The 13,115-nt window shown below is 50.5% G+C and overlaps 6 protein-coding genes across 6 annotated transcripts; 3 read left to right on the forward strand and 3 right to left on the reverse strand.

Annotated features, from left to right (window-relative positions):
* Positions 1-1,129: 1,129 nt before the first annotated feature.
* N7510_004753 (glycosyl hydrolase family 79 C-terminal domain-containing protein) lies at positions 1,130-2,918 on the forward strand (the record flags this gene model as incomplete). Its single annotated transcript, XM_056976679.1, has 5 exons — positions 1,130-1,301; positions 1,351-1,450; positions 1,503-2,018; positions 2,075-2,112; positions 2,215-2,918. The coding sequence occupies 5 exons, from the start codon at positions 1,130-1,132 to the stop codon at positions 2,916-2,918; spliced, it is 1,530 nt and encodes a 509-aa protein (XP_056836635.1).
* Positions 2,919-3,044: 126 nt separating this feature from the next.
* N7510_004754 (DUF1479 domain-containing protein) lies at positions 3,045-4,530 on the reverse strand (the record flags this gene model as incomplete). The annotated part of the gene is made up of 2 exons (XM_056976680.1): positions 3,045-4,211; positions 4,267-4,530. 2 exons carry the CDS (start codon positions 4,528-4,530, stop codon positions 3,045-3,047), a joined length of 1,431 nt encoding a protein of 476 aa, XP_056836636.1.
* Positions 4,531-5,363: 833 nt separating this feature from the next.
* On the forward strand, positions 5,364-6,453 carry N7510_004755 (uncharacterized protein; the record flags this gene model as incomplete). The annotated part of the gene is made up of 3 exons (XM_056976681.1): positions 5,364-5,415; positions 5,475-5,719; positions 5,794-6,453. 3 exons carry the CDS (start codon positions 5,364-5,366, stop codon positions 6,451-6,453), a joined length of 957 nt encoding a protein of 318 aa, XP_056836637.1.
* Positions 6,454-6,699: 246 nt separating this feature from the next.
* On the forward strand, positions 6,700-8,446 carry N7510_004756 (uncharacterized protein; the record flags this gene model as incomplete). Its single annotated transcript, XM_056976682.1, has 5 exons — positions 6,700-6,761; positions 6,819-6,898; positions 6,963-7,317; positions 7,372-7,600; positions 7,655-8,446. 5 exons carry the CDS (start codon positions 6,700-6,702, stop codon positions 8,444-8,446), a joined length of 1,518 nt encoding a protein of 505 aa, XP_056836638.1.
* Positions 8,447-8,855: 409 nt separating this feature from the next.
* Positions 8,856-10,768, reverse strand: N7510_004757 (serine hydrolase domain-containing protein; the record flags this gene model as incomplete). Its single annotated transcript, XM_056976683.1, has 4 exons — positions 8,856-9,657; positions 9,728-9,992; positions 10,046-10,186; positions 10,246-10,768. The coding sequence occupies 4 exons, from the start codon at positions 10,766-10,768 to the stop codon at positions 8,856-8,858; spliced, it is 1,731 nt and encodes a 576-aa protein (XP_056836639.1).
* A 585-nt stretch (positions 10,769-11,353) lies between these two features.
* On the reverse strand, positions 11,354-12,909 carry N7510_004758 (uncharacterized protein; the record flags this gene model as incomplete). The annotated part of the gene is made up of 2 exons (XM_056976684.1): positions 11,354-12,800; positions 12,851-12,909. The coding sequence occupies 2 exons, from the start codon at positions 12,907-12,909 to the stop codon at positions 11,354-11,356; spliced, it is 1,506 nt and encodes a 501-aa protein (XP_056836640.1).
* Positions 12,910-13,115: the final 206 nt, after the last annotated feature.

Consider the following 13,115-nt stretch of genomic DNA (forward strand, 5'->3'; position numbering starts at 1 on the left):
ACAATGAAATTCAATTCGCACACGACAGAAGACGGTAACGACTTTGAGCTTCTTGTCTTTGGAAGATCGTATACTCATGATCTTTTTATCCCTTTTTATATATGCGCATTTATGAAGGAAAAGCTGTCCAACGCGATCATATTTAGCCGGACTGTAGAAACAATATCCATAGTTCTGTTCCTCGATCATTCGGGGCACTGACCCTATAATGGTATCCTATTCTGCCTGTTCAATCGATACCCCGCACCCCCGAGTTACTGCGGGTTACCGAGCTAAGTAGCATGTATGTATTATTTCGCCGACATTTAGGCCGAATTGGAGGAGAAGGTGAAACATGCGCTTAAATTTGAATTTATTTTTTTGCATAAATTAAGTCATAGAATCTACCCGATTTTCAAGGACATAGATGACGAATGTGGCGTCATTTATATCCATGTTCCGTGTTACAATGCAGAGTACCAGTTATGCCCAGAACAGAAGCCCCTCGAAACTGCAAAACTCTCGTTGTAGGGAAGTCTCGGATATTTATTGCGCAAGTATTTTGTGAAAGTTCAATTTATGACAAATGTCTTCACCCAATTCCACCTTTTTCCATACCAAGGATAGGTAGAAAAACAGAGAGCCATGGCCAGTTCCTCATTAATAGATGTTCGTATTTTATAGAGATGATAAGGAGAGAGGTCAGTTGTCAGAGACATTTTCCCGAGGGTTGAATCTTACTTCGGGATTCCAGGAAGTCTGAGCCTTGATATCGGCGATTGGACAACAGGCGGGTCGGCAACAGCTAATACCATGTGAGGAAATGATATAGAATGCAGCCAACCCCAGACAGGGCTGAAATGCGGGGGTCACTAAACCTTACTTGGATAATTAGAGTCCCGGCCCGGGGACATAGATTACCTTGCACAACGTATATGTCACCTTTGTTGCCCTTCAGAGCAGTTCAAAAAGAGGAGTCCAAAATTCAAACAGGTTTATTGTATCATATTCCTTGCCGGTTTTTAGATTTTAGCCGGTATCAGTCGCCGACGGCAACTGGAAGAGTCTGCTCTGAGATTCTATAAATCTCAAGACCAGGAGTAATCAGAAGGGACTTAGCACTGCCCTAGAGAAAACACTTATCATCACCATGCATTTCGCCGTTCTTAAATTAATTGCACTCCTTGCAAGTGCAAGCCGATGTCTCGCAGACTCAATCTCGATCCCCGTTTCAGAATCTCCATCACCCTCTGTCAGCGTACCTATCGCGGGCAATTTTCAATCCTTCTCTATTGAATTTGCATTCTGGGCCGATTTTGGAGGTACTTACATTGTCCTAGTCTACGTCTATATGCGTTCTAATGTTATTAGGAAACCGTTCTTCGCCAAATAAACTCACTAATGTCGTACTGAGTAACCTCCGAAAGTTTACAAATGAAGATCAGATCTTGCGTATTGGCGGCCTTACACAGTATGAGCTTGGCCTTGAAATTTTATCTGTGTACCGCTGACAAGATTCTAAGGGATCAAACAACTTATGATCCTGATTTGAAGGAAGCTATCTTTAACTACTGGCCTCCCGGTGACACTGCCGACCAACCAGTGAACAGTACCATTGGCCCAGCTTTTTGGGAGTCATTCAACGCCGTGGAAGGTGTTTCATACATATTTGGACTCAACTTTTACAAAAATGACTCCACCTGGCTGTATAATCTTCAGAGTGAAGTTAATCAAACGCTACTCCAGGTCCCACGCCACCGGATACATCTCTTTGAACTCGGCAATGAAAATGACTATAGTGCAGCTGGTGGCTTCCGCCCACCCACCTACAATCAAGTGGACTATGTAAACGAATGGATCAACAAAACACGCCACATCCAGGTTCCAAATGTTACAGACACAGACAGCTTGCGGTTCTTCGCTCCATCTTTCTGTTGCTATAACGTTACTGAACCACAATTCTTTTCGCCATGGACTGTCTGGAATTCAACTTATGAGTACGACCGAGATGATTGGATCGAAGAGATCTCGCAACATGGGTTTGTCTTCCAATGCGCAGTATACTATTTTCAAGGGGATCCTGACTCAATGTTAGATACGTGTCTGGTGTTGGAAACAACCCTACTCTCCAAGGTAAGCTCACGGCGATGTAACTAAATATTTGCAACCAGAGGACCCAGTCGAAAACTAACCATGCCGTTTTTTCGAGTTTAGGAACATTGATGAACCACACAGAGGTCATTATATCCCTCACACCGCACGTTGAGCTCAACATCTTCCATCGCGAGAACGGCAGAGTTTACACGATGGGTGAGACCAATAGCATCTCAGGAGATGGATCATATGGAGTCTCCGATGTCTTTGGTTCTGCATTGTGGCTTGTCGATTACGCGCTCTATGTTGCCTCCCAGAACATCACTCGGATCCATTTCCACCAAGGCACCGGATATCGGTATGCTTCATGGCTGCCTGTCTACCACGATGGAGTTGGGCCACTGGTGAAACCCCCGTACTATGGAAATATCTTCGTGGCCAGATTTTTGGGCACATCTGGCACGCGAGTGGAGAACATTGATTTATCTAGCGACTACAACTCTGCCTATGCGGCATTTGAGAACGACCGGTTGTCGAAACTCGCCCTCATCGATCTCCATGAGTGGAATCCAACCAACGGTACAACCAGACCGGCAACTGATTTCGTTGTTCCCGCCAATTCATTCAAATCGGCGACCGTCGAGTTCCTCTCTGCGCCTGGAGCCACTTATAACACTTCAATCACCGTTGCTGATTACAGCTATGATTATGATCTTGCTCAAGGAAATCCTGTCAAAGTTGGGAAGAGCACAATAACGGTTGTCCCACGGAAAGGGTTGTTCACCATCCCATTAGCATATTCAGAGGCTGCTCTAGTGACGTTCTCTGCGGAAAGTGGGAAATGAGGCGCATTACTAGTGAATTTACCAAGTAGTCCACTCAAGTGTGAGAATGATGCATTCAATGTACATAAAACAAATTGATATCCCATTGAACGCCCAGAAAATGATCGTTCACATTTAGTCATGCCGTTACACTCCGAAGCACTTTTTGTTAGCTGACCGCACAGCCTCTTTCTCACCCTCAGTCATGGCATCCGTAATCTCCCAGGGCTGATTACCCAGCCCCATAGCACGCTGGCCTTCAGGGTTCAGAGATGACCAGTCCATAGCACCCTGGAAGCCCATCTCACCGGAACTACCAGCACCAGGAAAATCCCATGGAGGGGAGTAAGACAGCGCAGCCTGGCGCTGCTTGAGAAGGTAGTCGACATTCATGTCGCACAATGGAGTGGCCGGGATATATAGCACACTGGAGTCATTTTTACCGCGATGCTCCTTATCCACGGAGTGCAGCGAGTCGCAGTGCCACGCGACAAAGTCCCCAGGCTCAACCTGCGGCACCGAAACCATCGTCGTCTCTAGATCGAGATGTGGGTGTGTAACCGGGTTATATTCTTGGCACGCACCCGGCACGGAGCCCGGGAAAGTAGCGTCCAGCAAAGGCTGGAGGCTCTTTGTGTCAAAGAACGGCCGCAGGATCGTGTACGCTGTGCTGTGGATGAGCATCGGGCATACATGCAGCGTGCCTTCGCCCGGCCCCGTGTCGGACATGGACAGCCAGCCCTGGAAGAAGCGCAGCATCGAGCAAGCGCCGGCGCCGTTGTACAGATCCATCTTGGCGCCTAGGCGGTGCTTCGCGTCCCATGGGTCATACTCTTCCCAGCTACCCTCGAGAATCTTTGTGTACACTTGCGAGTATTCCGGGTCTTCCCAGCGTTCCAGCGAGCCGCCGTCGACGTGCGGTCCGAGGGTGAATTTTGAGTCACCAGGGTCCCTGATTCGTAATCGATCCGCATATGAAAGTGGATTAGAGACTGACAGCTTGTTGTTGGGGTCAGAAGAATGCCACAGATGCTGCAGAAAGCGCTGTGCACTGAGCACCTTTGGGTGTGCCCGAGCCTCGACCTGCGATGGTGTCCAGTAAAGCTCGTACACAGCTGGCGAGTCGGGCGGAAATGCCTTGACACGCTCCTGATTTGCAGCTACATAGTCTCGGATTCGCTGCTTGTAGTCCAAGGCTTGGTCGCGGGGCAGCACATTGCGAACAACCACTGTGCCCCGGTGCTTGATCTCCTTGAGTGCGGCTTCAGAGACCTTGCCGGAGATCACGTCGGCATAGTCAACCGAGGGTATAATCTATTAAATTGATGTTAGGCCTGGAACAGTGCATACAAGTTATCAGATCACATACGTCACTGCCCTTCGACTTTATCTTCTCTACTTCCTCTTCCAGACTTGGAAGCAGTCTCTTCCAACTCTGTTGTAGTGCTTCTTGGTTCTTTTCAAAGAACCTCATCTTGAGATCGCGGAATCGTGGTGGAAGAGGCTCAGGTTGGTAGTCCGGTCTTAGAGAAGGGAAGACCGAGGAAATATCACCAGCAGCCTTGGTGGTCTGCGACGCGGTCGAAGTCGACGCCGCGCGCACGGCGGATTTGGAGAGAAGTCTAGAGGCCATTTTTGAGTTTGTGGATGCTCAAAATAAGATGGACAGCTTTCCCCCGCTGGCTTGTGCCCCCGTTTATAAGTGTCTGTAATCCACGCCGGCGGAGTGTATACGCGGCGGTTGGGATACCGCAAATGGAAATTTATCCGACTAAGGCGGGAGACTGCGTTTCTGGGCTTAGTTTGCTACCAATGTACGCGCTCTGATTTGCTGATGATATCCACAAGACCAGTTCGGGCGGGCCGATTTCCATCAAAGGTAATATGGTTGAATGGCTCCAGCATGAGGTCATTCCGACGCCTCGGCCGGGTTTTTGCCGAGTTGTTGGTCGAGTCGGTAAGTGCAAAAACAGAAATAACCGCGATGAAGGAATCGGCTCGTCTCAAGCTATAGGAAACTATTCGAAGAATTCCGGGCATATGCTTGTATTACTTGGAGGCGGGATCACAAAGGCAACTAATTATTCCAAAAGCTCGAGTTCTGCGATGACAGTGCCACAAAAGGCAAAGAACCCGATGGAACAAGGGTAGTCAACCTGAAAGGGGTAATTGTGGCGAGCACTTCTCGGGGTGATGTTCCACCGTGTTGTTGATCGGGACTTGGACTGAGCATGATTGCTATTTTGGAAACCTCATAGTATGTCAAATAACCAGCTATTAAACTTCGTCTACTGTGTTTTGAGTAGCTAGAACTCGGCGACTTCACCGGCCCGTCGGCCGACCTACCGCGTCGGTAATAGAGGATCTGCGGGGTATAGGAACGCATTCTGCAGTGGATAGTCCCACCTGTGATCATAAAAGAACCACCAGGCCCAGATCTGACTGTCCAGTAGCACCTCTGAAGCAATGGCTGTCTCTGTCAACGGCAAATCTGCCCTCATAACTGGTGCAGGCTCTGGTACGTGGCTCTCTGGACAGTACAGAGTAGCAGTCTCGTAGTTGCTCACTCTCCGCTAGGGATCAACCTCAGCTTTGCCAAGTTACTACTGGAACAGGGATGCAACGTCCTCATCGCAGACCTAGCCCTACGCCCAGAGGCTCAGGTGCTGATTGACAAGCATTCAAGCGGCCCATCAGCGCGAGCGGTATTCCAGAAGACCGATGTAAGAGACTGGATGCAGCTAGAGCGGATGTTTGAAGTTGCGGAGAAAGAATTCGGGGAGCTGGACATCGTGTGCCCCGGCGCCGGTGTCTACGAGCCGGTAAGTTGGCCTTTCAAACTACGAAAACCATCTACTCCGCGGACAGTTGGCTGACCATCCCGAACTATCCACAGCACTGGAGCAACTTCTGGCGCCCACCCGGCTCTTCAGCAAGCAAAGACTCGCCCGCCGGCGGCCGGTACGCACTGATAGACATCAACCTCACTCACCCCATCCGCACGACGCAGCTAGCAATTGCGCACTTCCTCCGCCACCGGGACAGTGGCCGATCCAAACACATTGTCCACATCTCTAGCATTGCCGGACAGAATCCAGCATTCGCTGCCCCGATCTACGTCGCCACCAAGCACGCGATCAACGGCCTGGTGCGGTCCTTGTCCAAGCTCGACAAGCAGTTTGGAATCCGCGTTACAGCGGTGGCACCTGGAGTCATCAAGACACCGCTGTGGACCGATCACCCGGAGAAACTGGTGATGGTTGACGACAAAGCGGACGAGTGGGTGACTCCTGAGGAGGTGGCGGAGGTGATGTTGGCGCTGGTGCAGCAGGACCAGGTTGGTGAGATTATTGGAGACCGGAGTGGTCGCGGGCCACAGTTTGCTGTAGAGGGAGGCGCGATTCTCGAGGTGTCCAAGACGGTGCGGGAGGTAAAGCCGTTCATGGACGAGGGACCAGGCGATCGGCCGGGCAACACGGCGTCGGACCACCAGGCCGTGGTGGAGGAGAGTATTCAGCTGTTGTCGCAGAAGGGATGGGGGCAGTCGAAGCTGTAGTATGTAATTAGTTAGTGAATCACGCAATGGCCAGAGGACTGGAAGGATTGGTCAGTCAGGTGATAAGGCAATGAACTCCTTATCTTTTCTCTCTCTGTCCTTCCCCATATTCCGCCTGATCTCTCTCCCCTGCCTCTCCTGCCTGTTTCTGCTGCGCCTCCCGCTGGCTGCGGTCGCTATTATGTGGTTGATGCCCTTCGATCCATAATTAACCGTCTTGAATTATATTTCTCTATCCTACACAACATGGAGGAGGAGGCGACCGTCGGTATTGGCCCAGCAGGAGGGCCAAATGCCCCCCGCCGATGGTATGCAAAGATGCTGGTCTGTTTCTCAACGGGTTTGGTCGCTAATTGACGCAACAGGCGTGCAAGCCGAGGAAAGCGAGTCGGGGTCGCGGGTGAAGCCAGCTGGGCCAGCAGTGTGATCAACCTGGTCAATACCAGTGAGTTCGAGATCAGACTAAACTCTACGAGACAATATCTGACTACCCTTCCACTATCTTTTAGTCATCGGAGCAGGCGTGCTGGCGATGCCTCTAGCCATTTCACATATGGGAATTGCCCTCGGCGTCTGCGTGATTCTGTGGTCGGGCGTTACCGCGGGGTTCGGCCTCTACCTCCAGTCGCGCTGTGCGCAGTATCTCGACCGGGGCAGCGCCTCCTTCTTCGCGCTCTCGCAGCTAACATACCCCAACGCTGCAGTCGTTTTTGACGCGGCCATTGCCATCAAATGTTTCGGAGTCGGTGTGAGCTATCTCATCATCATCGGTGATCTCATGCCGGGCGTGGTTCAGGGCTTCATAGGCGGCGATCCCGCCTATGACTTCTTGGTGGATCGTCATTTCTGGGTTACAGCTTTCATGTATGTGGTTGTCAGAGGTCTTGGCTGATTACCATGCTAACTTTTGGTTGTTAGGTTGATTGTGATCCCTCTCTCCTACCTACGCCGATTGGATTCCTTGAAGTACACTAGCATCGCGGCGCTGGTGTCCATGGCCTACTTGGTCGTTCTGGTTGTGTACCATTTCATCAAGGGAGATACAAAGGCAGACCGGGGTCCGATCCGCGGGATCCATTGGGCTGGCCCAGTACCGACCTTGAGCAGTCTTCCGGTCATTGTTTTTGCATTTACATGCCATCAAAATGTACGTCTGAACGTCTTTCCATCTTAATGCGAGTCTTCTAATCGGGCATTCCAGATGTTCTCTATTCTCAACGAAATCGGCAACAACAGCCACTTCCGCACGACCAGCGTGGTCCTCGCCAGCATTGGTGGTGCAGCTGCAACTTACGTCCTCGTGGCCATCACAGGATATCTCTCTTTCGGAAACAATGTCGGTGGCAACATTGTGGGCATGTATCCTCCAGGTGTGGCCGCCACCATTGGTCGCGCCGCGATTGTGATGCTCGTCGTCTTCTCCTATCCGCTTCAGTGCCACCCATGCCGAGCTTCAGTCGACGCCGTCCTGAAATGGCGGCCCAAGTCCAACGCCCCCAGAACTGAGGGCTCTCCGCACCGACACCCACTGCTGGGTCCACGCGGACACCGAGTCCCGGAGCCGATGAGCGACCTCCGCTTCTCGATCATCACCACCACCATCCTCATCCTGAGCTATATCGTGGCTATGACCGTGTCCTCACTGGAAGCCGTGCTTGCGTACGTGGGCAGCACTGGCAGCACGAGCATCAGCTTTATTCTCCCGGGATTGTTCTACTACAAGATCTCCTCCCCAGATTCGCCCACCCACCGTGGCCTAATGAAGGGCGACGACGAACCAGTCGATGACCTGTCTGACGAAGGCGAGGAACCAGACGACAATGGTGAGGGCTCTCTATCCCGCTCACTGACGGAAAGCGGCCTACTCCGTCGTTCCACGCGTCATTGGCGCAAGACACTCCTCCGCCCTCTTAGTCTGGCCCTGGCGTGTTACGGGCTTTTGGTCATGGTGGTGTGTCTGATTACGAACACATTCTTCATCGCCTCTCATTGAGTTATAGCTTGATGCGAGTACGGTTCCTTTCCGAACATATCCATCGTTTTGGATCATCTGCTTTTCTGTATACCGGCAGGAATCTTACTTTTCATGGTTGACGCCATAGATGTTTGTTTTGGTTGTGCACAGCTCTCTCTCCTTGGCATTCTGGCGTTTGGGAGCGAGTCCTTCACATTGGCTGCTTTTTGTTACGTTAATCTCTTCTGCATGGTTCTATCCTTCCAATTTAATGAGATTAATTTGACGTTAGCTTGAGACGCGCTTTCAGTTATTACAACTAGACATTTAAGGTCAATAGCAACAGGATGCTAATCTCGATGGAAGATAGTAGCTACGGACCAGAACAACCTTAAGACAGAACAAGATCGGGCTAATTGATAGACAAGTTGCTGGATGCTTTATGACTCTAGCACTTTGGCAGCACTTTCCTCAGGCCGCTGCATTCAACTGTCTGTGCCACACCATGGGAGTCGATCTTGAACAAGAACAGATCCATTGGCTTCTGTCCATAGATCAGATTGTCAACACTGCTCCACGCTTCCAGGCCTGGAGAAAACAACCGAGGGGTACCACCACTCGTTCTTGGATAAGAAGTGTTGAATACCGCCCGAAATGCCACCTTCCCCGAGGTTCGAAATTCGCTAGGGTAGAGTCGGACTGTCTGTAGTGCCCCACTACCTGTGTTTTCGGCATATTGCGAAGCGATGGCCAGAAAATCCCGACCATTACTGATCCACTTGTCCACTAGAAGGCCTGTTCCGTCGTCGACCGATAGCGCAATCAGATCTGTCATCTGTCCATCTGAAGAGAGGCAATACTCCCCCTCATATTGAGTTTTTGCCTGCTTTCTCGCAGCTTCTTCAAGGGCTGGCATGATGTTTTGTCGCACAATTTCCGCAGCATTGATCACCAGATTGGAATCCGGGCCTGCTGTTAAAACGCTGAACACGATGTCGTAGTCAGGTACGAGTATTAATATCGAATTATAGGCACCGTAGCTGCCGTCCTTGGTATAAAATTCGACAACGTGATCGCCTGTTTGCTGCCGGTATATCTCCCAGGGCATACCCACAGAAAGCAGTAGCGACGCCGTGTGCGAATGTGGCTTTAACCACCGTCTTGTTTCCGCCGGCGTCAGCTGTGAACTACCCAAAATTGCGCCACCAAAAGTGCACAGATCCTTTGCCGAAGAGTAAAATCCCGCAGCCCTGTTCAACGACAGATGTGAGTCTGAGATCAAGAGACGATAAGTAATCATATTTCAAGCGAAAAACATACGCCAAGTCTTGTCCAAGGAATTGACCCCATAAACTATCTCCCGTTGGGATTATTCCGACGCTGTCTTGTGGTTTGATAGTATACGTGTTTGAGAGATCAAGGGGCCGAAGGACGTCTTTTTCTACCCCTTTTACAAAGCTCGTATTTGTGATACTCTCGAAGATGTAGGACAAAATTCGGAAATTGGCGTTCGAATAGGATGGCGTTGCCCATACAGGGAAGACAGGTGGCTGCTTGTGTAGACCTTGTAGGCCTTGGAGAAACTCTAGATGGTAGTTATGTGAGCCTTTGATGACTTTCACGAGTTAAGTTGCTAACCATTGCGGGTGCATGGAGGCTGAGATTCGTCTCCATCACATTTAGGAATGTCGTGGGGTGGAAGAGGCGGCAGTCCAAAGTCCTCAACTGGTAAGCCCTGAGTTGACAAGTCGGCGTGGTTATCTAGTAGAGGAAGGACACCTGTTAGCGAATAAACGGCTGCTAGTAGAATCATACGGAGGAGGACAAAAATGACATACAATCACGCAGTATGCCGGACAACTGGCTTGCCAGAGCACCAACAGTGACCTCTTCCCAATTGACATCGTCGATGGGATCGACGGTAGAGTTCAGACCTGCCTTTCGGAGCTCAGGGACGTATTTCGTCACCGGGCCCTCAAATATGTCGAAGCCGCCACGAACGAGAAGAGAGTAAACAGTGAACAGCTTCGAGATACTCCCGATGCGAAATACCGTGTCTGCGCCTACTTTCTGCACACTAGCCGGGGATATCGACTTGGCCGTGTGATAGAACTCGATCAAAGGACTGTCTTCCTGCACAGAGATTGCTCGAATAGCGACAGAATTTGCACCCTCTCCACCATTGGCGGCGGCAATGGCACCAGTGAGGTTTGAGGTTATCGTTTGTCTGATAGAGTGCCATACTTCGGTTGTTTCCGGAATCAGGGGCACTGGGAACACAGGGGTCAGGAAAGTAGGGTTGTTGAACGCTAGGGCCGTTCCGGCCAGCAATAGCCCAAGGCTGATATCACTGGCACGCATCGCGATTGGTAGTATAAACAAAATAGTCTTCAAAGATTGGAATGCTCGAACAGCGCAGATAATAGCATTGTACTGCTATTTATCTCAATTGGTTTTAGGCATCTGCGAATCGATCAGAACCCAGCCGAGTATATTTCCGTATTGGGACAAGTAGGATAGTACTGTGTGGCAACAATGGATCCCATATTTAGCCTTCCTGTCATTTAATTCCTCGTGGTCGATGCGAAGCGCAAACAAGAAATGCGATGCGAGTCTAGCGGCGTTCTTAGGTGGGGGCTTGCGTAAAAATCTCCTAATTCGGCATAGCGGACAGAATTAAAAATGTTCTCTGATTGGTACGATCTTTAACTATACCTGCGGGATACACCTCATTCGTCTCAACGGCGCTTGGGGACAATAAACTGGGGTAAGGTTAGACAAGCAGCTTCACGTTCAGTTGTGAGTTTGCACCCAGATGAGGTACTACATTATCGCATCGCTGATGGAACAATCCTTGTAGTAACCTAGGGAAGCATGGCAGAATGGCACAATTGTGACCATTTTCCAAAACTCGGCTTCGAATGTTATAATACTCGGGAAAGCGGGCTAGACCCAATCCGCCATCACCGTCATTGTTTCCCATTCCCCGTCCATTCCATTCGGACGCAGCGTGCATTTAGTCGTTGCGGTCTTATTCTGATGGTCAATATCCGAGACCACCGAATGGACGCGGTGTCTCTCAGCAATGTGGCTTTCATGATTATCCCAAACGCGACAGCGCTCCTCGAGCTCTGTTACCGCTTTGGCAATGGGGCCCATGACTGTCGATGACCAGGCTCCCTCCTCACAAGAGGTGGTGCTCAGCAGATGTAGGGCTCGATAACGGATCTTGAAATTACGACATTTGAGGGCTGTAACATACAGCGGCTTCACCATCCCGAATATTTCCGCAGAGAATCCAAGCGCAAATATAGGGCTGAACCTGAGGTCGTCCGCCAGAGCCACTATCCGCGTAAATTGAACGTCGAACTTATCATATGCACTTTCCTCGGCATAGAGGGATGTCGAAGCTTCCAACAACACCAGAGAGTGCTGCATCAGAAGCAATTTTGCTTTGAAGCTCGCTTCTTCATCTTCTCCGTGAGAAACGTCCCATAGCCCGTCTGAGTATTCGATTGACCAGGCAGAGAGATCCGCTAGGAGGCTCTGCAGCTCAGCATAGACTTCAAGGGCCGCTTGTCCTAGGTTGTCTGCACAGTACTCAGCCGCCTTTAATCGAGTGAAGCGGAGAATGCGTCGAGATATGGTCTCCAGAGAGTTGAATGCGTCTGTGATGACGGCTGATTGATCCACTCCACGCAGTGGTACAGGGTTAATCGATAGCAAGGGTGGACGACCATCCAGATACTGCGAGGCGTGATGATCAAGGTCCATGATTCCCTGAAGAACCTCTCGATCAAGCAATCGGTGGCTTAGTCCCGCCATGTCACTATTTGTGTTAAGTAATTTGATGCAGCTCTCGAGGTGAATCAAGGCAGCGGGATATTGGCACCGAAGAACCTCTAGGGTAGTGAGGCCGATGCAGCAGAGAACTATCGTCTGCAAAGACGGACGAGTGCGGGAAAGAAGCCGACGAGTTTCAAACATGGCCTCTTGATAAAATACAGAAGGGGGCGGTGAAGATGAATCCGATATTGGCACAAGCTCTCTTCCAATCGAGGCCGAAATGGCAACGAGAACACTGAGAATGGACGGATTCGTGTAACTGGCCTGGAGCATCGTAACCGTCCAGAGAGGCACGTTAAACCTGCTAGAACACTTGATGGCTAACCGTTGTCGGAAGAGTTCAAAGTAGTAGCGTTGAATAGGGCTCGCTTGAAGGGTTTCGAGCGCTTGTTCGGGAGACGCATTGGCTGAATCCGTCGGTGATGGCGGTGCCCACTGCTTCAATTTGAGTCGAGCCGATGAAAAGTCATACCCTTCGCAGATGCGCCCGGAGGATAGACACTGTGTGCATGATTGTCTTGCCTCGTCGCATTTAATATGTCGGGCCCTAACAGGGGTATTAGAGCACAAGCAAAAAAGACTGGTCGATCCACTCACTTGCAGGTGGTGCAGCCTGTTCGGGACCGCCCTCTCCCTATTCGGCGCGTTTTGTGCATTAGGAAATAGAAGCTATGTCGGGTTTCCCAGCACAAGGACAATGTCCAAATTCGAGGCTAATTCATATATGTCGGTTTGTCTGCTCTGTGAGCGGAGTTACGGGGTGGAGAAAATAAGCTTCCAAGCTCGTAATCTAGGCAGCAGCCACTCGAGTAAGAAACCATCGCCGCTTTATGGTCTGTCAAAGGTTCACAGGGACTGGCTT

The sequence above is a fragment of the Penicillium lagena genome (assembly GCF_028827675.1).
Source record: "Penicillium lagena strain IBT 129212 chromosome Unknown utg000002l_segment0_segment0, whole genome shotgun sequence".
In the NCBI taxonomy this organism is placed as follows: Eukaryota; Fungi; Ascomycota; class Eurotiomycetes; order Eurotiales; family Aspergillaceae; genus Penicillium; species Penicillium lagena.